Consider the following 27,648-nt stretch of genomic DNA (forward strand, 5'->3'; position numbering starts at 1 on the left):
TAAGTGTAATGTCACATCCCATTGTGGTTTTGACTTATATTTCCCTGATGATTAGTAACTTTTAGCATCTGTTCAAACATGAGTACCTGTTGTTCTAAGCCTATGTTCTAGCCATCTTAAAATCAACTCCTGATTATTCATGGAAAATTTTTAATCTTGAAACATCTGTGCCATATTATTATAGGAACTAATTCCCCCAACTATCAGTTAGGGCAAATAGCCCTCAAAAAGAAAAACATTTTAGAAACAGTGCTAAAATAATTAAGTTCCAATTAAAAATAATTATTCTACAGATTGGGTCTTATTTGCATTTATCATTTTCCTAAGCTAACTCTAAAAATTAAGGAATTATTAAAGATATGAAGAGGATATTTCTGTAATCTTCCTTCAGGTCTTCAGGGAAATACTCTGGGATCTAGTCGAGCTTCTGTGTTTGTGATAAATACAGGTTTTAAAGACCTCTCCGTAATTCTGAAGCAAACTATTGTATTCTGGAACTTTGAGTTAAATATTCTACCATACCATATTGATGACTCATGGAGAATCTCAATTGTTGGTAATTAATGTTTCTACCCCATCTGGGTATAATGCAGTTTAGGTCTGTCACTGACTATTCTGAGTTAATGCAACCACAATGGTTAAGGACACTCTTCCCCAAGAATGACCTTACTTAAGATGCCAGCTCAGGTTTTTCAGGGTTCCCTGGCCACCTGCACTTCTCATTGTCCAAATTTGGGGCTCCCCGTGAAACCATCATGTTCAATACTTTGGTTGAATGACACAGTGCTCAGGAAAATACTTTGTTATAATTTTAATTATAAGGATACATACAGGATGAAGCCCAGGAGCTTCTGTGCACTCCCTCATTCAGCCAGGGCATGCACCCTTCCAGCACATCAGTGTGTTCAACAACCAGGAAGCTCCAAAGAGCTTTGGTATTTAGAATCTTTCTGGGTTCTATTAATTAGGCACAATTAATTAAATCATTGGTCATGTTATTGAACTAAATCTCCAGCACTGCCCCCCTCAGGTGGGAGTCAGGGCTGAAAGTATCCAAACCTCTAATCAAGTGCTCGGTGTCCAGTTTTCTATTCTGAAGCTATTTGGGGGCCCCCAAGAATTGCTCTGTAACAAAGACCCTGGTATCACTCAGATAATTCCAATTATTTTTGAAGCTCTGAGCCAGGAACCCAGGATAAATTATTTATTATATCACATGTCACCCCTGAGCTATAACTCTGGATTCCTTATAGCAAGAATCATTCCCATCAGTAGCACCAACATGAATCTGCCTGTTGCTTGAACAAGTCAGTGTGAGGTTGGGATTGGAAGCTTTTAATTCAATTGCCAATACATTTTGTACATCAATATCAGTACTATACTCTTACCAATAATAGTCAAAAGATGCTAGCACATTACTAGAGTCCTTATAGCCATTAATAATTAGTCTAGTCCATCATCATGTTCTTTGACCAAAACGTCTTCCAAGTTAAGGTCACTGAGGTTTGTGGGATTCAGTTCACTTTTGTTGGCTTCCAAAAGCAAGAGAAGTCTCAGCAATATGTGGCTTCACCCTTTCAAGCATCTGGTATAACTGAGCTGAGAGACAGTATCATTATCTTGCTGAGTCTCTTGTGAAGCATTACTGTAATATTAGGTTTCACTCATCGCATAACCCATTTACTCATTCCTTCTTTCTCAGCTAGTATTTCCCCTTTCCATATTTCTATCACTAGACAATATAATTGCATTCAGTGTTAACCCCAAATTTGCCAGAGGGAGTGAAAATTCAGCCTCTCCCATTCCCCACCCATTGTTCCCCAAACCCACCAAAAACAACCATAGGAATCTATCTAGTGCAGATACTCTATTCCCTTTACATTTCTTATGTTGAGTGAGCATGCACTCACACAGGCCAAGTCCAGAATCAAGGATCTCCATCCTGGTTTTCCACATGGTGGCAGGGGCTTCTGCTGCCTTCTCAGATGCATTAGCAGGAATGCTGATTCAGAAATGAAGTAGCCAGGATTCCAACCAGCACTTTGATATGGAGTGCTGATGTTGCAAGTTACAGCTTAACCCACTGTGATCAATGTTGCCCCCCTTTATTATTTTTATTTTGCATTTTCTTAGGCATTTAGTAAGCCAGTTCCCTACAAGTTGAATATATCATTTCTAAATTCTGAGGGTAAATTTTTTGTCCCATAACTTATTACAGTGTAACAGCTGTTTTATACCATGGGCAACCTATAATCACAGAGGAATCAAAGGTTCCTTATCCCCTGTTCTTTTTTCTTCATTTTCCCAAACAACATGTTTCAGTGATTCTGGGTCATTCTACTAAACCCTATGTTTCCTAACACTGACTATTCCATTTTCATCTCAACTAGGGCAATTAATTTCTGTCACTACTTGGATTTACTGCAGATCCCAAAGTTTAAGGGCAAAGTCTTCCACAAGACCACCACAGTTCAGATGCAAGCCACAAGCCTCTGGGGATTCCCAGGCCATCTGCTTTTCTGGCTACAAATTCAGTACTTCCCATGACCCTGTCAAGTTTTATAATTTGCCAAATTGACTCATAGAACTCAAGAAAGCTATACTTAGAATTATGGTTTTATTATAAAGGATACACATACTGTGAGGCCTGGAAAGGAACACAGAAGATGTATCATCTTCCTAGCACATCAGTGTGTTCTCCAACCAGGAAGCTCTTCTGAGATTTGTTGTCCAGAGTTTTTATGGGATTTTATTATAAGGGATGATTAATCAGATCACTGGCCACATGCCTAAAGTCATTGTACAGTTCCTTTCCCATCTTCAGAATTTAGAGACCTAAAAGTTCCAAGCTTCTAATTACATGTTTAGTCTTCCTAATTATCAGTCCCTATCCTGAAGCCATCTAGGGATCCACCAAGACTCTCCTCAAGAGCGTAACAATAACACTGCAGTGGCTCAGGGATCTAAGGCTTTTGAAATTCCTAGAGAGAACCTGGATTAAGATCAGACAAATTATTTACTATACCATTAGTGGTATATTAATAACAGAAAACTGAATATTACATAACATAATTCCTGGCTGTACTACAAACAGCAATTTTAATTAGGAAGGTGTTTTAGAAAGAAGTCTTCTGTTCTACTGGTTTTCTGTTTGTTTGTTTGTTTTTTAAGAAATGTGACCCTATTAACAACTAGGAATTTTGTGCTGCTGTTCTTCTGTCTGATAGATACTCTGTGGCCTAAAGAGTTGAATAATTTCTCATGAGGCTTATGATAATCCACTGAAATTTACCAATAAATGAAAATTTTATTTGGGGAATGAACCAACAGATGGAAAGATCTCTCTCTGTCTCTCTGCCTTTCAAATAATTTCTTTTAAAAATTCTTATACAACATATAGATTAATGTCATATTTTTTTTCAAGTCATCTTCCTCTTTGAAGCAACAACCGGAAAACCATTAGGTGATGGGAAGCTTCTTTCTCATAAGGTAATGGACATTAGCTATTTCCAATGTAAATAACCACTGTGTATTTACTTCTTTTCAAAATCCTTATTTTCATTTTGAGGAAGAAAAGATAGTAATCAGATTTATACCTAAAATTAGTGCACAAGTTACAGAGAGTATTCTGTCTGAAAATGCTCTGGTAAAGTTTGTGATGAAAAGCCAGTAGATGCAAATTAACTGAACAGAAAGATTTCATGTATTTATCTATTGTCCAGCCTCTTTACTGCTTTTCCACAACATATTCTACTTTTATTGAACTTTTAGTACCTATTAGTAAATAAAAATGTTTTATGTTTCTGAATGTCTTGTGTTTTCCTCAAAATGTTTAGAGTCAGTGATATCTTTATATTTTAAGATTATTGTTAAGCTGGAAAAGAAATTATTCTCTCTAGAAGTACAAAAGGACCCTGAATTGTGAATTATTTATCAGCTTCTGATTTTTAGCCTTAAAATAATAAAGAAACACATTGAGTTAACCTTCTAAATAATTGGCATATTACAATCTAAAGATGCCTTTAACTTTATTGTTGAATACTTCTAGGAAGTAATATTCTTAAATTATATTTTCTTTCTGTAATTCTTACATTAAAATTTGAATAATGAATACATTCATCTGGTTCAGAAGTCAAAAAATATTAAAATGTATGCAGTGAAAAAGTCATCCTAGTGCACCTCTTATTCATTAATATAGTTCTTCTTATATATCTTTCCAGAGATTTTTAATACAAAGCTGATGTACATTTTTTCTCTCCTGTTTTACAAAAATGTAACATACAACTCTACATCTTGCTTTTTTACATAGTATTTTTGGAGATATTTCCATATTATATAAAGTGCTTTCCCAACCCTTTTCCCCTCCACTGGTAAATATAACATTTTATGTATATATCAGAATTTATTTAACCTGTTCCCAGATAATGGACATTTAAGTTATTTAGTCTTACTCTTACAGTATTGCCAAGATAGATTGCCTTAAATATACATCTTCTTGCACGTATGCTGATATAATTATAGATTAATTTTTTTAGGTTTATTTATTTGAAAGAGTTACAGAGAGAGGGAGAGACAGAGAGATCTTCCATAAGCTGGTTCACTCCCCAAATGGCCACAATGAAACTAGGGGCCAGGAGCTTCTTCTTGGTTTCCCACATCTGTAGCAAGGGCCCAAGAACTTGGCCATCTTCCTCTGCTTTGCTCAGACCATTAGCAGGTAACTGGATCAGAAGTGGAGCCGCCAGGACATGAACAAGTGGCCTTATGGGATGGCAGCACTGCAGAAGGCAGCTTTGCCCACTAAGCCACAATGCCAGCCCCTGTAGATTAATTCTTTTTTTTTTTACTATATTTTTCATCAATTTTTTTAATTTTTTAAGAAAACTTTTTTTTAATAAATATAAATTTTGAAAGTACAACTTTTGGATTGTAGCGGTTCTTCCCCCTCATAACCACCCTCCGACCCACAAACTATCCCATCTCCTACTCCCTCTCCCATCCCATTCTTCATCAAGACTCATTTTTAATTACCTTTATATACAGAAGATCAGTTTAGTATATACTAAGTAAAGATTTTGACAGTTTGCACCCACACAGACACACAAAGTGTAAAGTACTGTTTGAATACTAGTTTTATCATTAATTTGCATAGTATAACAAATTAAGGACAGAGATCCTACATGGGGAGTAAGTACCAGTGACTCCTGTTGTTGATTTAACAATTGACACTCTTATTTATGATGTCAGTAATCATCCGAGGCTCTTGTTATGAGCTGCCAAGACTATGGAAGCCTCTTGAGTTCACACACTCTGACCTTATTTAGACAAGGCCATAATCAAAGTGGAAGTTCTCTCCTCCCTTCAGAGAAAGGTACCTCCTTCTTTGATGGCCTGATCTTTCCACTAGGATCTCACTCACAGAGATCTTTCATTTAGGTCATTTTTTGCCACAGTGTCTTGGCTTTCCATGCCTGAAATACTCTCATGGGCTTTTTAGCCAGATCCAAATGCCTTAAGGGCTGATTCTAAGTTCAGAGTGCTGTTTAGGGCATTTGCCATTCTATGAGTCTACTGTGTATCCCACTTCCCATTTTGGGTCGTTCTCTCCTTTTTAATTCTATCAATTATTATTAGTAGACACTGGTCTTATTTATGTGATCTCTTTGACACTTAATCCTATCTTTATGATCAATTATGAACTTAAACTGATCACTTGGACTAGTGAAATGGCATTGGTACATGCCAACTTAATGGGATTTGCAGTCTCATGCCACGTTTCTAGCTCTACTATTAGGGGTAAGTCCGAGTGAGCGTGTGCTGTACTGTACATCATCTCCCTCTCTTAGATTAATTCTTGAAATATTGTTGCTGGGTCAAAGGATATGACCCTTTATAATTTTAATAAGTATTGTCAAATTATTTTCCAAGGAAATTATATCAACTTAATTGATATGAGATGCTTATTTCCCTGCAACCTTCCCATTGTCATTTTGACTCAGGACTGTGTAAGCAGAATTTTTCCTTTTCAGTAGGATTAAGCATATAAAAAAGAGTATATGTTTCAACTTCTCAAGATGTATTCACTTTTATTAACAGGACTAAAATAAGAATCATTTAAGAAGGGTAGATAAACATTTTAAGATGTATTTATTTATTTATTTATTTATTTGAAAGGCAGAATGACAGAGAGAGGGAGAGACAGAGAATGAGAGACAGAGTGAGATTGGAAGAGATCTCCATCTGCTGGTTTACTCCCCAAGTGGCTGCAACAGCCAGAAGCTGTGAACTCCCTACTGGTCTCCCACCTGGATGGCAGAGGCACAAGTACTTGGGCCATCATCCACTGCCTTTCCAGACACATTAGCAGGAAGCTAAATTGGAAGTCGAACAGCCGAGCTTGAACTCGCACTCCAGTATGGGATACCAGCATAATAAGGGGCAGATTGCTCTGCTGTGCCACATGCTGGCCCCAAACATTTGTTTTAATGTGATAAATTTTTCAAGAACACTTTTCTTAAGTGTAAGAATTACCTAAATACAAGAAATATATGATTTTCTAATTAGAAGGTGAAGGTGACTTCTTCTACCTTTCACACTTCACTCAGTTATATAGTACATTATAGAAAACATAAAAGATATGTATTACAAAGGATTTCACATTTTTACATTAGAGAGAATATTATAAAGATTACCCAATCTATTTTATTTCATATACAAAGAACTCAAGATCTAAGATCTTCCCAAATAATAAGAGCCCAAATTAGAACTTTAGTCTGTGTATTATTAAATGAATATTAATTAATGTAGGGCAAGGGAGAAGGTCCTAATAAGCACAAATTTTCTTTCAAGTCCCAGTGCAAAGGTGACCCAAGAGGAATAGAACAAAAGCAGAGACAGTGAAACTGGATGAGAGGAAAATGGGAAGACCTGCTGAATGAAGGAGGAATCCCCTTCTCCTGTAGACATAGGCACTGTTATCGTTATTATCCATCTTTAACTTTGAATTTCTTGGGTGGTAGAATCATGTCTGCTTAACAGTGTTTTAAAAAAGGTTCTTCTGACGGTGATGATAAGCAATTCTTTACTATAAAGATCAGTTTCTCTGCACCCCATGGGAGACCAGGATAATCGGAGGGTGAACCAATGGCAAAAGGAAGACCTTTCTCTCTGTCTCTCTCTCTCTCACTGTCCACTCTGCCTGTCAGAAAAAAAAAAAAAGAAAGAAAGAAAAAAAAGGCAAAAAAAAAAATACTTAAGAGTTTTACTTCATGTATGCCTTGATATACATACAACTTATTTTTTTCCTTAAATTATGTTATAATATTCTAGAGAACTGAATTTTAAAAAATGTATTGTGAACTGATCCATCAATTTGAAAAAGGGTTATGCATATTTTGTTTTGTTTTGTTTTGTTTTGTTTTGTTTTAAAAGGTCTCGTAATACAGTGACTTGATGGTGTGATTGTGATTCTTGTTGAATTCAGTTTTCAGACATAGTAGACAGTAAATAAATCCATCTTTAATTGAATCGAAATGAATCCATACTAAACCAATTCCTAGTTATAAGAAAATTCATCTCACTAGCTATTACTATAAATTAATTTAATATGCACGAATTACTTTGTTGTGGGAATAGTGATAATCTCAAAATCAAAAATCTATGTTGTAAGTTTTAGAAATGCTAGGTACCAGCTTTTTCTGAGTAAAACCACTTAATGAATATGGGTCTCAGTTTCTCATTTGCAAAGTAAGTGTATACCTACATCAAGTCTTCTATTTCACATGAAATGTACATGAAATGATTGTACAATTTAAGGCTCTGAAACATGAGTTATTTCCATATATTTTGAGAACAGCACTGTGGCCTCAGAATCAGCCCTTAAGGCACTCAGATGTGGCTGAAGAGCCCATGAGAGTATTTTAGGCATGGAAAGCCAAGACACTCTGGGAAAAAAAAAAAAAAAGACCTAAATGAAAGATCTCTGTGAGTGAGATCCCGGTGGAAAGAACGGGCCATCAAAGAAGGAGGTACCTTTCTCTGAAGGGAGGAGAGAACTTCCACTTTGATTATGGCCTTGTCTAAATAAGATCGGAGTTGGCGAACTCAAAAGGCTTCCATAGCCTTGGCAACTCATGACAAGAGCCTAGGGTGATTACTGACGCCATAAACAAAAGTATCAATTTGTTAAGTCAACAACAGGAGTCACTGTGCACTTACTCCTCATGTAGGATCTCTGTCCTTAAAGTGTTGTAAAATGTGAATTAATGGTATAACTAGTACTCAAACAGTACTTTACACTTTGTGTGTCTGTGTGGGTGCAAACTGTCAAAATCTTTACTTAGTATATACTAAACTGATCTTCTGTATATAAAGATAATTAAAAATGAGTATTGATGAAGAATGGGATGGGTGAGGGAGTGAGAGAAAGGGATGCTTGTGGGTGGGAAGGTGGTTATGGGGAGAAAAAGCCACTATAATCCAAAAGTTGTACTTTCAAAATTTATATTTATTAAATAAAAGTTAAAAAAAGCAATGAAATTTTTGCAATGCAAAAAAAAAAAGAAAATGTATTACCAATTTTTAAAATGTAGATGTTAGGCAGTCTACTTAAAATAAATTGTTGTGTGAGAAACTTATTAATGAAATCAGACCTCTCATGTGATACTCAGATTTGCTACACCCTCACCCCTGTCTGCTAAAGGTAGGACAGGAGGCCAGAAGAGAGTCTTTCTCAGCTGACAGAGTATCAAAATATGTGTTACTTTATTGTATCTTAGGGGTCGCCTTGGATTTTAGGCATTATAACTTATGCTTTTGAATTATCAGTATGTCAGCAATTTAAAATTATTTAAGAGGAACATTTTATGATTATAGTAAGTGAATGACACATTTAATTGGTCTTTAATGATGAAATGATCTTTTAACTAAAAAATGATCTATCTCAAGCCTATAGCTAATCCAGTTTATACATTTTTTTTTTTTAAATTTTAGAATGAAATCTTGGAAATTGCTCTGGACCAAAAAGGACTTACCCATGATAGAAAAATTGCTTTCATTGATAAAAACAGAGATCTCTATATCACTTCAGTGAAGCGATTTGGGAAGGAAGAACAAATTATCAAACTTGGTAAAATAATTTTAACACATTTTAAATTTCAATTATTATTAGCTTTCTTAGGTCTACTTTGTAGCATATTAGTAGTTTACTTGCTAGAATGAATCTGAGAATGTCTTGGTATAGCTGTATCTCTTAGCTGCTTAACTCCATTTTAATAGTAATCCTTTAGCTGCTGCACCTAAATTGGCATTCAAAAGAAAAACCTGCAAATTAAAAATATAATGGTTCTAGCAAGAACATTCATATATTTTCAGAAATTCTTATGTAGATTAGTACATGTATTTTCAACATTATACAGTCAGAAAGTCATCATACTTATAAGAAGTTAGATGGGATCTTGTTTCTTAGCTGATTTTTAAAATATATTTTAATAACTTCATACTGAAACTAATTTACTTTTTTGTACAAAGGAACAATGGTGCATACTTTAGCGTGGTGTGATACATGCAATATCCTTTGTGGACTTCAAGATACTCGATTTACAGTGTGGTATTATCCCAATACAGTTTATGTGGACAGAGACATTTTGCCAAAAACGTTATATGAAAAGGATGCAAGGTAACATTTTATTGCATAGAATCCTTTATTGTGGTAAATAAAACTCTAATGGTATATCATGTTCAGCTGAAACTAACTTAACAAGATTTAAGCGATGAAAACAAATTATATAATATGAATTATTTGTCTAATAAAGTTTTCAAGCTTAGTGTTGTCTAATGGTAACTCAGTTGGTTCTTTCAATGTGATTTAGTGGTTTTAATATAGAAACTCATAAGATTTTCTCCATAACGCACAATCTTATGACAACTACCCAGTATATAGATTCTGATTAACTTTATGAATTTCAGGAAATGTTTCAGTATGTTTCTCTAAAGTTTATTTTTTTAGTTGATATTAAAAACAGAAAACACCCCACAAGATTATTGAAAAGTTCTTTTTTAAACCTGAGTGCTTCAGAAAATCAAATACATTTACATCCTGGAATTCTCTTCAGAAATAGCAAAGAACTCTCTTACTCTTGACAAAATAGAAATAAGGATTCTGACTCAAATTCTGTTTTGAGTTCATTCTTAATATTTAATCAGGTTTACAACCTTAGCAAAATCGGAGAAGCATCAACATTAAACTTACTTTTAGAAGTATTTAAACTAATGAAAATAAGTTAGTCACTTTATTTAAAGTTCATCTTCTTTTTCATTATGAAAAAATAATTCTGGGTAGCTTAATTTTTATTGGTTTACCCTTTAATACTTTTAAAAGCAAAAAAAAAGTCAAGTTGTTTAACCATTTACATGATTTATCTTAGGACTCAGGGAAAAAAAGGTTACTTCAAATACTTTTAGAAATATTTCTTAGATATGTAATAAGTTTTACTACTTTTAAACCATATGTTTTGTGTCAAGTATATCAAAATGGCAAGTTTTGTTCAAATGTTTATTTGAAGATATGCATTCTCCCTGGAGTTAACTATTCTGAGGGTCCTTGTTAGAGATTGGAGACTTCATGTATATGTGGCAGGGGTCTAACTTCCCAAATTGAACATATATGAAAAATTTTGCCCAGAATATAGCTTGAAATTAAACTTTGCTTTTTTTCAACAGTGAATTTAGTAAAAATCCCCATATTGTGAGTTTTGTTGGAAATCAGGTAACTATAAGAAGAGCTGATGGCTCCCTGGTTCACATCAGCATATCACCATATCCAGCTATTCTCCATGAATATGTAGGCAGCTCAAAATGGGAAGATGCTGTAAGACTTTGTCGCTTTGTTAAGGTACTTTATGTTTCACATCCGCAGCTGTGTATATATTGTGTGTTAGTTTACCGTTGGGCAACATGAATAGTGATAATAGATAAAGGTTCAAAAATTGTGAATGGGATCCTGTCTTTTGTAAGGGAAGACCTGAGCAACACAGATGGTTAGGTGTTGTTGAATGATTTATTCTTTGAGAAAACTATAATTCAGACTAGTAGTTTCTATAAGTTATCACATATAAAAACTTTTGTTAAACTTTCTTAAAAGTCAGGTTGACAAGTTCTACGAAAAGATTCTAATTCATTCGATCTGGATTGATGCTTAAGCATAGTTTTGCAGTTCCTCCAATGATTCTCTGTTACAACTAAGGCTAACAATCTCTGCAATAGATCAATATTTTCCAATTTGGTTGAACCCAGTATTTTCCAAACATATTAGAGTATAGGCCTCTTTTACTGAACATTATTTAACATCCCTTAGGATAGATTTTGTGGAGTGACTTTTAGAAGCTTTTTCTTATGATGGTTTGTGGGTGGCAATCTGCCACAATAGCATTGTCTGAGATTCTTAGTATACTCTGGTTCTCTCTAAGTTATATCTTTGACACCTCACTTGAATTATTTAAAATTCAAAAATAAATCTTTTATAAATAGATATGTATCACTTCTAAGCCTTTTGGCTAAGATCAAGTGTATAAGTAGAAGTGAAAATTTTAAGAAACTTTTATTCAGAAGAAGTTTTCTCTGCAGTACTAATATATATCAACAAAGTAGCCACAATGAAATTTCCAAGTCATTAATTTATTAAGTTATTAGTTTTTTCATTGCCAAGCTCAGTGATTTTTTTTTTATTTTTAAAACTGTAAAGTAATTTTACTATGACTGTTTAAATCACAGTTATGCCAGGTAGTTGAGATCATTGTTCTCTTTTCACTTTAGGAGCAAACCATGTGGGCCTGCCTAGCTGCTATGGCAATTGCGAATCAAGACATGACAACTGCAGAAATAGCCTATGCAGCAATTGGTGAAGTATGTAAATAAGGTTTACTTATATTACTGGTATAGGTTTTTTTCTTAACATAATTTGTTATGTTTCTGTTATTATCCTCTTCAACTATTTTTTCTTTTTAGATTGATAAGGTTCAATACATCAATTCTATAAAAGATCTTCCATCTAAAGAATCAAAAATAGCCCATATACTAATGTTTAGTGGGAACATACAGGAGGCTGAAACAGTGCTTCTTCAGGCTGGCCTTGTTTATCAGGCAATCCAGATTAATATTAATCTCTACAACTGGGAAAGGTAATAAAAATGCTTTTTATCAATTTCAAAACTCAGTTGACTTTAATATGTTGTTCTACAACTTAGTGAATTAAAATTTTTCACTGTACTTGATTGTTTCCTCACACCACAGATGAATTAACTCTTATTTTTATTTGTTAATAGTTTACAATGAAAGATTTATGCCTTCTCTAACTTGTGATTGATTAAAGTTGAGGTGTAAAGAACATAAGAGAGTCTAGGATGACTGCCAAGTTTCTGATTTCAGTAACTGGGGAAATGATGGTATCATTAGCAGATCTGTTAGGCAACATAGTAAGTTCAGTTTTAACCAAGTTGAATTTGAAATATTTGTGAAGAGATATGTGATAATAGTTGATTAAATGGATCTGGAGTTCATTAGAAAGATTTTAGCTATAGATGTAGATTTAGGAGTCATCAACAAATGGGCAGTAATTGAAGCCAGAAGAATGGATAAAATTGCCTAGGGAATGTGTGGAGTAAGAAAACATCTACATTTATAGGATAAGTGAAAGAAGTCAACCAAAAGGTTATCCCATAAAGCAGAGAAAGAGACAAGTCAAGAGAGAGTTGTGGAGCTCAGGAAGAAAAAGGAAGAGATTTATAGTGAGGAGTGGTTAGCAGCAACCTTCACTCCTTCATTAGGCTTTGGGTCAGATTGTTTTCTGAGACACAGCGGCGTGCTGCTGTTCTCCATGATATATTAGCTTCATCCACTCAACCTCCCCGCTATGTGTCTCTTAGCGACAAAACTGTAGTGTTTATATACTCCTAAAGTTATTATGTTATGAAATTGGTATATTTTTCCAGGTTCATAATGTCTTTTATGATCTTTATTTTGCTTTGTGCTCAAAAATAACCCATATAGTTCAATTTCAAATTCCTTACAACTCTCTTAAATTAGAATTTTTATAGGTATTGTCACTGTATTTTTCCCTTAGAGAGAAGTAACAAAAATGGCAGATGGTTAATTGTGTGATTGATATACTATAGTCTGTTCATTAAATGTTTGTCTTAATGACCAATACTATTCATGTAATTCACCCACTCTGTTTTTTTGTCCTTCATTTACACAAATCCACTGTCATTGTTTACATGTATAAAAGATCATGAAAAATGTTAACTCTACAAAGTGAATAGGTCATTGCCTTGCCCTCAGTTTATTCATAATACTTAAGGTTTTTGTTTAGAGAGTATGAATAGTATTTTAAAACTATTAATAACTAATAAAAATTGTATATACTATTACTAAGCTATCAGATTCTATGAGAAATAAGAAAGAATAAAATTTTCAACATTCTTTTAATCAATGTTTTTGAGAAAGTGTTTCACAATTCGTGTAGTACTTGGAACATTGTACAGTAAAACGAAAATTCTTTTATTGTCTTTTTTTTTTTTTTTTTGGACACTCAGAGTTAGACAGTGAGAGAGAGAGACAGAGAGAAAGGTCTTCCTTCCGTTGGCTCACCCCCTATATGGCCGCTACAGCCAGCGTGCTGCACTGATCTGAAGCCAGGAGCCAGGTGCCCCCTCCTGGTCTCCCTTGCAGGTGCAGGGCCCAAGCACTTGGGCCACCCTCCACTGCCTTCCCGGGCCATAGCAGAGAGCTGGACTGGAAGAGGAGCAACCGGGACAGAATCCGGCTCCCCAACCGGGACCAGAACCCAGGGTACTGGCGCCGCAGGTGGAGGATTAGCCAAGTGAGCCGTGGCACCAGCCAATTGTCCATATCTTAAAAAGCTTAAAACCTAGGTAGGAATTCTATTTGTTTTCATTAATAATAAAACTTCCATTTACTGAGTGCTTATTATATGCAAGGAGTTAATTGTACTGAAGAATTTCTGTGTATCATCTCATTAGGTTATCTAACAACTCTGATAATAGTTATTACCAACTCCATTTTACAAATTTGGGCTATGCCTGTGTGGCCTAGTGGAGTGTCTGCTCTTTCAGTGAATACCCAGAATCATGTCCTGTGTGTGGCCAGGGAACTCTTTTCAGTTCTGCAGTATGAGGGGAGTATCCAAGGTGACACCCAAGTTGGGCGTGTTAAATCTCTTTTTTTTTTTTTTTAAATCAGTGAAGAGGTTTGATCAGCTCTATTGTAGTCTCAAGCCAACCTCCTCTGCTCCAAGGAAACCAATGCCTAGGCGCTAGATCCAGTGGATACAATAATATTCTTTAGCATTGCCACAAAAACCACACAAAGTAACCATGCAGTCCTCAGTGTAAGGTACTGATCCTGTAGTATTGACTCTCACCAGGGAATCAGAGGACCCCAGTCATGTGGAGCCACCCACAGTGACTGCCCAAAGACCTAACCACATCTTGCACCCTCCCACACAGCTACAGTGTTTTCACAGTTCCAGCACACAAGGCTCCCACAGTCATAAGCACCCAGCCCCCTATCAGTTCTCCCAGCCAGACTCAGGGGTCTCCTCTGGGCTGGTTGCTGGGCGTGCCCACAAGCTGGTGCAGCTGTTACATATGTTCAATATGGTGCCCACCATCTCCGCTAGTTACAGGACACCAGTTCCAAATGGTTGGAGAGAGAGAAACCTGCTCCCTTTCTTCCCCTCTAGTTTGGCAGGTACGCTGTACCCCACAGGCTCCAAGCCGTACTCCTGCCAGTCTCTTCCCACAGCTTTATCACCAGTGGCTTGGGCTCCAGCAGTCTGGTCTCACCTCACTCTCCAAAGTTGGTACTGAGGCTCTCGGATGCTGGGATCCTGAGTCAGGCTCTTCCACACCCTCCATGTAAATCCACAGTTTCCCTCTAATTTGCATGGAGTCTTCTGCAACTTTCTCCCTAACTCTTTTTTGATATTATATTCTCTCCACTTCTTTAAAACTATCTTTCCATAGACTAGAGCAGTAAGCTCTCTCCCTATTCTGCCATCCTGGAATCCTCTGATCACATTTCCATTTAAATATCTCACACGTTTGAATTCAAATTTGTATCTAATTCTCAGAAACTTGGTCCTCTTTCAGGGTAATCTGTCTTATCCTTTTAGTTTCACAGAGCTAAAAATCTTTGGAGTTACTTTTGACATTTTCTTCCCATTCTACCCTTCCTGTTATCTCTGACACATGTCTGCTCATCCACTTCACTAGCAGCACTTTGTCTCAGTTGATGAAAGTTTTTCTGTGTTGTCAGCAATGATTTCCCTGTGTCTACTCTGTTACTTTCCTAGCCATTGTTTATCCTGCAGTCATAGTGATCTTTTCAGAATGGAAATCTGATCATGTCGCTCTTGACCACTGCACATTACAATGAAATCCATAGTTTCCCACTGATTTTAACCCAAATATCAGGACTGAATAAGAAATTATTTCAAGCAATCAGCAGAAAGCTGTTAAGAAACTTAAGAAATTTAAGTAGTGTCTCATTTCCAAATTCTGTGACATTTATGGAACATTTAACAAGTATTTTCTTAATATCTATCATATTAGGCATATTTATATAATATGTGCAATATATTTTTTTAAAACATCTACAGTCTTTGTTAAAATCTGTGGTCATTTTAAATGTACTTATAGGAAAGGGCTGCTGAGTGGAAAAGTGGTGAATGTTGTGATAAAGAATGATGACTTTCGGCCGGCGCCGCGGCTCACTAGGCTAATCCTCCGCCTAGCGGCACCGGCACACCAGGTTCTAGTCCCAGTTGGGGCGCCGGATTCTGTCCCGGTTGCCCCTCTTCCAGGCCAGCTCTCTGCTGTGGCCAGGGAGTGCAGTGGAGGATGGCCCAGGTGCTTGGGCCCTGCACCCCATGGGAGACCAGGAAAAGCACCTGGCTCCTGGCTCCTGGCTGGCGGTGCGCCGGCCGCAGGGTGCCAGCCGCGGCGGCCATTGGAGAGTGAACCAGCGGCAAAGGAAGACCTTTCTCTCTGTCTCTCTCTCTCACTGTCCACTCTGCCTGTCAAAAAAAATAAAAAAAAAAAAAAGAAAGAAAAAAAAGAATGATGACTTTCATGATTTGGGTGTTTGGTGGTATGTTTAAGATGCCACTTGTAGTACTTACTTCCTGTATCAGAGTGCCTGAGTTCAAGTCCTGGCTCTACTCTCCATTCCAGCTTTCTGCTATGTGCACCCCAGGAGGTAGAAGGTGATGAATTAAGTAGTTGTTTCTTTGCTACCCACCTGGAGACCCCCGCAGACTAAGTTCTGGCTCCTGGTTTTAGTTTGGTTCATCCCTGGCTGTGACCAGCATTTGAATCAGTAATGAAAGGTATCTCTCATACATACACTCTATCTCTCTCACCCTTTCAAAAATAATAAAATTTTTTCCCAAATAAACCTTTTATTTAAGGAATACAAACTTCATGATTTTCATAAGTACAACTTTAGGAATATAGTGATTCTTCCACCATACCTCCCCTCCCACCCACACTCCCACCCCTCCTCCTCTTCCCTCTCCCATTCCCAGTACCATTCTCCCCTAGGATCCATTTTCAAGTAACTTTATACACAGAAGACCAACTCTATACTAAGTAAAAAGTTCAATAATTTGCACGAGAAAAAAAAAAACAACTGTTCCTCAACAATCGAGAAAAAGGGCTGTTCAAAGTCATTGCATCTTGAAACTTAAATTTTTTTTAGAAACTTACTTAAATTTAAAGAAGCATCCAAGAGTGATACATCTTTTGCAAGCATTTACACATAATTATAATACAATTCTTTGAGTACAGAAATCCTGCATGGGAAGTTAGTGCACAGTCACTGATTCTTATTGTTAATTAATTAATTAATTTTTTTTTTTTGACAGGCAGAGTGGACAGTGAGAGAGAGAGACAGAGAGAAAGGTCTTCCTTTTGCCGTTGGTTCACCCTCCAATGGCCGCCGTGGCTGGCGCGCTGTAGCTGGCGCATCGCGCTGATCTGAAGCCAGGAGCCAGGTGCTTCTCCTGGTCTCCCATGCGGGTGCAGGGCCCAAGCACTTGGGCCATCCTCCACTGCACTCTCGGGCCACAGCAGAGAGCTGGCCTGGAAGAGGGGCAACCGGGACAGAATCTGGCGCCCCAACAGGGACTAGAACCCGAGGTGCTGCCACCGCAGGTGGAGGATTGGCCTATTGAGCCACGGTGCTGGCCCCTATTGTTAATTTAACAATTAACACTCTTATGTATCAGTGATCACCTGAGGCTCTTGACATGACCTACTTAGGCTATGGAAACCACAAACTCCTTCAGTATTTAGACAAGGCCATAAGCATAGTGGAAGTTCTCTCCTCCCTTCAGAGAAAAGTACCTACTTCTTTGATGACCACTTCTTTCTACATTGGCCTCACCCACTGAGGTCCGTCATGTAGGACATTTTTTTTTTTTTTTACCAAAGTGTCTTGGCTTTCCATGCCTGAAATGGTCTCATAGGCTTTTCAGCCAGACCAGAATGCCTTAAGGGCTGATTATCATTCTGTGAGTCTGCTTTGTGGATTGCTTCCCATGTTGGAGCATTCACTCCTTTTTAATTATATTATTATTACCAGACACTGAATCCTATCCATATGATCACTTTAACACTTATGATGGTATTTTTACCATCCAGCTTAACGGGATTTGGGATCCCATGGCAAGTTTTAAACTGTACCTTTAGAAGTAAGTCTGTAGGAATGCATGCAGAACTATACAGATTTACAAACTTCATATACTTCATAATTACAACTTTAGGAACATGGTGATTCTTCCCATCGTGCCAGCCAGCCTTCCCACTCATACTCCCACCCCTCTTCCTCCTCCCTCTCTTATTCCCCACTCTTATTTTTTACTGAAATCTATTTTCAGTTGATTTTATACATATATGTTTAACTCTGTTAAGAGTTCAACAAATAGTATGAAAAAAAAAAAAAACTATTCCTCAACAGTCAAGACAAGGGCTGTTCAAGTCATTGCTTCTCAAACTGATTGTCTTTTACGTGCTCTATGAGTTACCACAGGTCAGGGAGAACATATGGTATTTGTCCCTTTGGGACTGGCTTATTTCACTAAATATGATGTTTTCCAGTTTATTCCATTTTGTTACTTTCCAGTTTATTCCATTTTGTTGCTATTGACAGGATTTATTTTTTTTTACGCTGTGTAGTATTCCATGGTGTACATATCCCATTTCTTTATCTAGTCTTCAGTTGACAGGCATTTAGGTTGATTCCATGTCTTAGCTATTGTGAATTGAGCTGCAATAAACATGAGGGATGCAGATAATTCTTTCATATGCTGATTTCATTTCCTGTGGGTAAATTCACAGAAGTGAAATGGCTGGGTCATATGGTAGGTTTGTATTCAGATTTCTGAGGCATTTCCATAGTGTCTTCCATAGTGGCTTTAGCAGTTAACATTCCCACCAACAGTGGATTAGGGTGCCTTTTTCCCCACATCCTCACCAGCATTTCTTGTTTGTTGACTTCTGCATGAAAGCCATTCTACCTGGGGTGAGGTGAAACCTCACTGTGATTTTGATTTGCATTTCCCTGATGGCTAGTGATCCTGAACATCTGTTCATGTGTCCATTGGCTATTTGAATTTCCTCTCTTGAAAAATATCTAAGTCCTTTGCCCATTTCTAAACTGGGTTGTTCGTTTTGTTGTTGAGTTTGTTGATCTTTTATGTATTCTGGTTATTAATCCTTTAACAGTTACATAGTTTGCAAATAATTTCTTCCATTCTGTTCGGTTGCCTCTTAATTTTCTTGAGTGTTTCTTTAGCAGTACAGAAGCTTCTCAATTGGATGTAATCCCATTTGTTAATTTAGGCTTTGATTGCCTGTGCCTCTGGGGTCTTTTCCAAGAACTCTGCCTATGCCAATGTCTTACAGGATTTCCCCAAAGTACTCTAATAATTTGATGGTATCAGGTCGTAGATTTAGGTCTTTAATCCATGTTGAGTGGCTTTTTGTGTAAAGTGTAGGGTAGGAGTCTTGTTTCATGCTTCTGCATGTGGAAATCCAGTTTTCCCAGCACCATCTATTGAAGAGACTGTCCTTGCTCCAGAGATGGTTTTAGCTCCTTTGTCAAATATAATTTGAGTGTAGATACTTGGATTGATTTCTGGTGTTTCTATTCTGTTTCATTGGTCTATCCGTCTATTTTTGTACCAATACTAGGCTGTTTTGATTATAACTGCCTTGTAGTATGTCTTCAAATCTGGTATTGTGATTCTTCTGGTTTTGTTTTTGATGTATAAGTTTATTTTAGCTATTCGGGGTCTCTTGTGTTTCCATATGAATTTCAATCTGAAAAGAATGTCCTTGGTATTTTGATTGATAGTGCATTGAATCTGTAAATTGCTTTCTTTTTTTTTTTTACACATACCTATCTGGGAGAAAATAGTTTTGTTAAAAATTACAATGGCTTGCTACTTTTTAATAATAGTAGCTAACATTTTTTAAAATCATTTTTTAAGGAATACAAATGTTATAAGTACAACTTTATGAATATAGTTATTCCTCCCATCATATCAGCCCTCCCACCCACAACCCCACCCCTCCTCCTTCTCCCTTTGCCAGTCCCATTCTCCATTAAGATTCATTTTCAATTAACTTTATTCACACAAGACCAACTCTATATTTTTAACATTTAATATGATCACTTTAACAATTAACATGGCATTTTTACTACCAAGTTTAATGGGATTTGGAGTCCCTTGGCAAGTTTTAAACTGTACCCTTAGAAGTAATTCCATAGGAATATATGCAGAACTATACAGCTTTACAGTTGCAAATGTCCTCCTACCTCTCGTATTCTCACTCTTATTTTTTACTGAGATCTATTTTCAATTTATTTATTTATAATTGGAGATCCTCCTTAATTAATCTGGCATTTCTCTAGTGCACATTTCAGAATCTTTTCTTTATGTTTTACTGTGGAGTTTGATTATAATGTGTTGTTGTACAGATCTTTTCTGGTAATGTCTACTAGGAGTTCTGTGTGCTTCCCTTACTTGGATGTCCCTTTCTTTCTCCAAAGTAGGGAAGTTTTCTTTTATTATTTCACTTCCTTCCGTTGGTTCACTTCCCAAATGGCCGCAACAGCCAGAGCTGAGCCAATCTGAAGCCAGGAGCTAGGAGCTTCTTCCTGGTCTCTCACGCAGGTGCAGGGGCCCAAGAAATTTGGCCATCTTCTGCTTTCCCAGGCCACAGCAGAGAGCTGGATTGGAAGAGGAGCAGCTGGGACTAGAATCGGCGCCCATATGGGATGCCGGCACCACAGGCGGAAGATTAACCTATTGCGTCACAACACCGGCCCACTAGATTACTTTTAAAATCCATGAATTTCTGTATTTGTTTGAACTTCTTGAAGGGAACAGATTTTTTTTTCTCATATGTGTTATTTTAGTTGAGAAGCAGTCTTTCTGGTTTATGCTTCTGTTTTCCTATTTGAATTTGATAATGAGCTGCAGCTCAGTAAAATGCAGCTCTTAAAGAGATATAGGCAAGCAACTGCCTGACATCAGCTTTGGACATTTGGTGATTGTCATCTCCCAAAATCTGAAATTAAGAGAGGTGGAAACCAAAAGCTCTAGATAAGTATAGAAATGCCTTATATAAGCATTAATAAAAATAAATTTTGATCTTCAGCTGTAGATCACTTAATGTGATTTTGCTTTATTCAACTTATGCAAAAGATCACATTTGAAATTATAACATCATTTTTATGTAACTTACTTCTATTTAAACTACATGGACTTATTCCAGCCCTAGAATCTAATGTCACATTTGTTTGGTTGCCAAATAACCATTTTAAAACTAGAAACATACTGTTCTCAAAAGTCTTATATAATTTGGAGTAAGTTCCCTCCTAAACGTGGTAAAGAAACATTTTTTACTCAGTGTGTGCTTTTAGAAAATGTTTAAAATATTACACATTATTTGAATGTTTACCTTTTTTTTTTTTTTTTTTTTTTTTTGACTGGCAGAGTGGACAGTGAGAGAGAGAGACAGAGAGAAAGGTCTTCCTTTTGCCGTTGGTTCACCCTCCAATGGCCGCCGTGGCTGGCAAGCTGCGGCTGGCGCACCGTGCTGATCTGAAGGCAGGAGCCAGGTGCTCCTCCTGGTCTCCCATGAGGTGCAGGGCCCAAGCACTTGGGCCATCCTCCACTGCACTCCCAGGCCATAGCAGAGAGCTGGCCTGGAAGAGGGGCAACCGGGACAGAATCCGGCGCCCCGACCAGGACTAGAACCTGGTGTGCCAGCACCGCTAGGTGGAGGATTAGCCTATTGAGCCGTGGCGCCAGCCTGAATGTTTACCTTTATCCGTTGCTCTTTAACCAGCTAATTAATACCAGCTTTATTATAATCAGTAGTAAAAGAAATTTATGACAGATAAAACTTAGGATCTAATTTAAATTCAAATTCAATTGAATTTAAAATTTAGGATTAGCCATCATAGTCTGTCCTTTCTACATAATTCACTGTGTTGGTGTTGGTGTTCATTACCAAAGTATCTTCGGAGTTTTTGGAAAGCCCCATCCCAGGGCGGTTGCTTATATACTCTCCATTTAGAAGACTTTGCTTTGGGCTGTCAAGCTCTTCTTCCCCCATTATATACAATCATAAAAAAGAGGGAAAATGGAATTTCTAAAGTGCCAAAGGGTTTGCTCCCCAGCGTCGCCACTCACATACACCCCCAGTCAGAGCCTTTAGGGATATATGAACAATTATATAGGAGAGCTAGATGGACTGAGGGATCTTTACATGGTTTCTCCTTCTTGGAGTCTCTGTGAATTGCTTTTTGCCTTCTTCTATCTTCCATTTTTGTTTCTCTATTTTTTTTTACCTTTACATTTTCTTTCACCTATGCTTTTTTTTTCCTCTGAAAGACTTCAAGTCAGAGAGGAATGAGGGGACTTTGTGAGAATCCTTCATGGGTAGCAAATGTTGACTCATGGATTTAGCAATGTAGTATATGTCAAAATATTTTATGAGAAATTATTTTGCTTAATTGTGGCATTACCATTTATATTATGCATGACTTACATTCATAATTTTCATGTGAAGTCTTTGATATCTCTTTTAGTTCTCCCATTTGTCAGCACACACAGAGACTTAGTTTAGTTTGATTATTAGAAAGGCAAATCAATGTATAATAAGAATGAGCCAACTTTTCCTACTGAAAATTCATAAGTTAGAAAAACCTAGTCAGTATTAGTTTTATCTGAAACAGCAGTAAGCTCTGATAAATCATGATTGGACTAGGCAGAAGTCATTTCATATTAGCAAACAAGAAAACTTTAGAAGTATTTTATTTTTGATTATCATGATGATGGTTATCTATATTTTAAAACAAGGTGACAATGAACGTGTAGGAGAGCCATACTCCACTGAGTTGTTCCTGACTCTACTAATATGCATTGTATACAGGATTGCAGCAACTGAGATGTTCACACTGTCTAGATCCTACAGGTGAAATAGCCTGGAACTGAGGATTAATCTTTTAATTTCCCTATAATTTTCATCAATGTATGGGTTTTGTTTCTTTGATCATATACCACTCTTTTCAGTGATTCATTTAGTTCACATCTTCTATGTAAATATTACTTTAAAAATAACTTAGGCATAAAGAAAAATGACATTGACTGGCTTATAAGTAAATGACTTTTCTAAGGTTCAAATGATAAAAGACATTTTGTCAGACTTTTCTTTCCTGTCAATTATTTTTATAAAATTTTCTATTTGCTCTACTAGTAGCATTAAGATATCATTTTTTAATTCTATAAATACATTATAGACTTGTAAAAATGGTCAAGATAATTGAACCACTTATAATGTGGGAAAGTTCATCCACTTGAATTTTATGTTGATTAAAAAATTTAATGAGGGGCCTGCGCCATGGTGTAATAGGCTAAGCCTCTGCCTGCAGTGCTGGCATCCCATACGGGCAACTGGTTCGTGGCCTGGCTGCTCCTCTTCAGATCTAGCTCTCTGCTAATGGCCTGGGAAAGCAGTGGAAGATGGCCCCAGTGCTTGGGTCCCTGCACCCAAGTGGGATACCCGGAGGAAGCTCCTGGTTCCTGGCTTCAGATCAACTAAGCTCAGGCCATTGCAGCCGTTTGGAGAATGAACCAGTAGATGGAAGACCTTTCTCTCTCTCCTTCTCTGTCTGTAACTCTACCTCTCAAATAAATAACCAAATTCTTTAAAAAAATTTAATGAATATTTACCACTTATGCACTCTGGATTACTCACCAAACAAAAATGAAACTTGGATCTTCCTTCAGTAAATATGTAATCTAGTGGAGGAGCAAGCTCATAAATAATAATTATAATACATTGTAAGCAGTTCTATATAATAGTTCGTATAAATGATATGAGGCAAAGATAAAGTAATGGTGATTTATTTCTACAAGAGAGCTGGTTAAGGAGAAGGGGTCATCTTTGATCTGACCTTTGAAGTAACTGGAATTTATAAGCTGGATAAGGTAGAAAATGACCTTCCTTATTGTAGGATAAGCAGAGAGGCCAATAATTTGCCCTAGTCTCAACTCCAAAATACTATCCATAGAGTCTGACATAAGCAATGTAAATAATATGTTTTATTTCTCATTTTAGGGCACTGGAATTGGCCATAAAATACAAAACACATGTTGATACAGTTCTTGCTTACCGTCAAAAGTTTTTGGAGACATTTGGTAAACAGGAAACTAATAAACGATACTTGCAGTATGCAGAAGGTGTAAGTATTATACACTATTTTATAATAATGCATATGCTATATAAATATTTGAAGTTTTGTTCTTAACAAGACAAAAAATGAATGATTCATACAATAATCTCTAAAAGAATTTTCTGCCTTATTGTATAAACTTATTTTGATTTTATGATTATAATATTAAATTTTTTTCAAAATTTCACAGCCATGATTTAACTCATAATATTCACTATGTATTAAGTGGGTACTATTTGATATTTTTAGGTAAGTAATGTAAATGGCTGAGATAGAAATATTCTAACTCCTGCATTTTGTCTTCTTCCAACTTCGCCTTTTACTACTGGGGAAATATGTAAGCACAGAAGGCACTGTCCAGAAAGTGCATACTTTATCATTGTAGAATTCTAGGGAGCTTGTTTGTGCCTCATAAAGGTACCTACCTAAATGTACTTGCTACATGTAAAAATTGAGCAGAATAAATAATAGACTAAAAGTAGCAGAAATTTCCAAAGTTGGATAATCAGAACAACATGGCTATCTTTGGTATTTTTTTTTTTCATTCTCAAACCATATAGATTGACTCTTATAGCATTATGTTCTATTTTCCTACTTTTTTTCTTCATAAATGTCATTTGGATGTTAACTAAAAATCATAAAACAGAACTTTAAGATGAAAATATTTTTTACTTAAAAATTTTCACTACTGAGATAAAATTTTACCTAAAACCATTGATTTCGAGGATACCTGCACTGCTTGCTGATCTTTTGGTTTCATGTAGGTCTATAATCCAGTCATGATCTGTCATCCATGCTTACCTCTCATTGCCAAAGTTGTGAATTTCAGAAGTAAGAATCAAATGAAGAAATGTCATTTAAAAATAACACTGAGAAATTTATTCTAGATGTTTGGTGAATACTGGTGGGTTCACAGTGTCTACTGTGTGAAAGTTTGTAAGTGAATGTAATCTACCCATAAGAGAAACTTAATATACATTCATGTTTATAAGTCATAAAATGTTATTTGGCATTTCTAATTAAAATATGGAAATCTGCCATTCATTCAAGGTATATTGTCTTCTAAGAGTTTTGTTATTTAGAGTCATTGTACTTGATCTACAGTGGTGCTCAGTAAATTCTTATAAAATACGTTATAAGTTTGGTAAATAAAATTCACTCAAGGAATAAACTCAGTCTTTTGTATATTACTCTGTGCAAGAAAAAAAGTAGAAAGTCTAGAAATTGCTTAGAACATTACACCAGGAGAAAAAAAAAAAAAAGCAGTGAAAAACATCAAACCCAGAAGCAGAACTTGAGAAAGTATTGAATTTTGAAGACGATCCAGAAGAGTCTGTAGGCATTGCTACTACTTGAACTGCATTGCACGTTTTCAGGCCTTATAATAGTAAGGAATTTTCAGGTAGTAACTCATTTTCTGGGAAATTATTTATCTTTTAAAATTTTATTTATTTGAAAGGCAGAGAGACAGAAATAGCCAGAGATCTCCCATCCATTGTTTACTACCCCTCCCCCACATGCCCAGAACAGCAGTTTGGGCCAGGCTAAAGCCAGGAGCCCAGAACTCACTCTGGGTCTTTCATATTGGTGGAAGGTACCCAACTACTTGAGCTATCACCTGCTGCCACTTAAGGGTGTTCATTAGCAGATAGCTGGAATCCCAGACACAGGCACTCAGACATGGGATACAGGCATCTGAAACAGTGTCTTAACCACTATGTCAAATGCCAGCCCATTTCTCTTTATTCATTCAATATTTATTGAATGCCTCCTGAAGACAGTGTTCTTTCCTTGGTTCCTGGTATATAAAAGTAAATGAGACAGACCCTGGCCCTGACATCAAGAAGTTTATATTTAAATGAGGTGACAGTTATATAGTTATTTATTAATTTCAATTGTGATAATTGCCTTGAAGGAGGTATACATGGTACCTTAAGATTTTGTTAATGGGGAGCTTGCCTCAGTGTGTGGTAGTTAGTGGAGACTTTCCCAAGCAAAGCAAATCATATTTGAGTTGAGCTGTAAAAGATGAATAGTAGAAATTGGCCGGCGCCGCGGCTCACTAGGCTAATCCTCCGCCTAGCGGCGCCGGCACACCGGGTTCTAGTCCCGGTTGGGGCACCGGATTCTGTCCCGGTTGCCCCTCTTCCAGGCCAGCCCTCTGCTGTGGCCAGGGAGTGCAGTGGAGGATGGCCCAGGTGCTTGGGCCCTGCACCCCATGGGAGACCAGGAAAAGCACCTGGCTCCTGGCTCCTGCCATCGGATCAGCGCGGTGTGCCGGCCGCAGCGCGCCGGCCGCGGCGGCCATTGGAGGGTGAACCAACGGCAAAGGAAGACCTTTCTCTCTGTCTCTCTCTCTCACTGTCCACTCTGCCTGTCAAAAAAATAAAAATAAAAATAAAAAAATAAAAAAAAAAGATGAATAGTAGAAATTAACTGGGGGTTGGGACAGGGTGGTGGGATACACCTGTTCTAGGCAAAGGAAAAGCTCTGAAGTAAGAAAGAATGAACACAACAGAGATTGACTAGAGGGTTTCATAGGGCAGATTAACCCATTAAATCACAAGTTTTCAATTCTGTATTTCAGTGAAATTGACACAGATGCAAAATTACCATAAGTAGTATATTTATTGCTCAGTTTAAGCTTTTCTAGGTGTCCTATATGTAAGAAGATAGGACATAATAATGGGAAGCCAACTAACATGATCACTTTTCCCTTTTAAAATCTTGATTCCTAGAAACAAATGAGAAATTTAAAATTTTCCAAAAAGTTTTCTTAAAATTTTGTTAAAGGAAATGATAGCAAGAGCAAATATTTGAGGTCTTGAAAGAATGAAGAGATGGCTGGCGCCGCGGCTCAATAGGCTAATCCTCCGCCTGCGGTGCCAGCACCCCAGGTTCTAGTCCCGGTCGGAGTGCCGGAGTCTGTCCAGATTGCTCCTCTTCCAGTCCAGCTCTCTGCTGTGGCCCGGGAGTGCAGTGGAGGATGGTCCTTGGGCCCTGCACCCGCATGGGAGACCAGGATAAGCACCTGGCTCCTGGCTTCGGATCAGCGTGGTGCGCCAGCCGCAGCTTGCCGGCCGCGGCGGCCATTGGAGGGTGAACCAACGAAAAAAGGAAGACCTTTCTCTCTTCTGTCTCTCTCACTGTCCACTCTGCCTGTCAAAAAAAAAAAAAAGAAAGAAAGAAAGAAAAAGAAAAGAAAAAAAGAAAGAAAGAAAGAATGGAAAGGAATCCTGAGTGACTGCCTTGCATCTTGGGTGATTGAAATACAGGTTAGAACAGGATATTGATGCATCTTAGTAATGTAATAAGAGAATGGATTAATAATAAAGGCAATAAGATTGGGAGATTTATGATCAAGAGAATGATTAGAAGATAACTTCAGATGTGAGAAATAGATTAGAGGTGAGGGTGGTAATTAGGAGATCAGTCAAGAAGTTGCTATAATAGACACACCGTGGAAAGGGTAAGACTCATGTAAGAAAATATGTCATAGGAGTCACTGCTGTGGTGTAGCCAGTAAAACCACTGCCTGTAGTGCCAGCATCCAATATGGGTATTGGTTCAAGTCCTGGCTGCTCCACTTCTGATCCAGATCTCTGCTATGGCCTGGGAAATCAGTAGAATGTGGCACTTGGGCCCCTACACTCAAGTGGGAGACCCAGAAGAAGCTCTAGGCTCCTGGCTTTGGATCGGCCCAGCTCTGGCCATTGCAGAGGGTAGAAGACCTCTCTCTCTCTCTGCCTCTGCCTCTGCAACTTTGTCTGCCAAAGAAATAAATAAATATTTAAAAAAAAAAAGCAAAGAAAATATGCG

At 37.2% G+C, this 27,648-nt stretch overlaps 1 protein-coding gene across 4 annotated transcripts in view; it reads left to right on the forward strand.

Moving 5' to 3' along the window:
• IFT80 (intraflagellar transport 80) overlaps positions 1-27,648 on the forward strand; it is a 132,675-nt gene that overhangs the window by 101,275 nt on the left and 3,752 nt on the right. For all 4 annotated transcript variants that reach the window (XM_070072586.2, XM_017346881.4, XM_089332149.1 and 1 more), the window contains 7 exons: positions 3,425-3,489; positions 8,992-9,127; positions 9,529-9,676; positions 10,720-10,891; positions 11,812-11,901; positions 12,004-12,176; positions 23,715-23,838. In XM_070072586.2, coding sequence (XP_069928687.1) covers positions 3,425-3,489; positions 8,992-9,127; positions 9,529-9,676; positions 10,720-10,891; positions 11,812-11,901; positions 12,004-12,176; positions 23,715-23,838 — 908 coding nt within the window. The remainder of the gene's footprint in view (positions 1-3,424; positions 3,490-8,991; positions 9,128-9,528; positions 9,677-10,719; positions 10,892-11,811; positions 11,902-12,003; positions 12,177-23,714; positions 23,839-27,648) is intronic.

Source organism: Oryctolagus cuniculus, chromosome 4, assembly GCF_051225735.1.
Source record: "Oryctolagus cuniculus isolate XC-2025 breed Fujian yellow rabbit chromosome 4, ASM5122573v1, whole genome shotgun sequence".
Taxonomy (NCBI): domain Eukaryota; kingdom Metazoa; phylum Chordata; class Mammalia; order Lagomorpha; family Leporidae; genus Oryctolagus; species Oryctolagus cuniculus.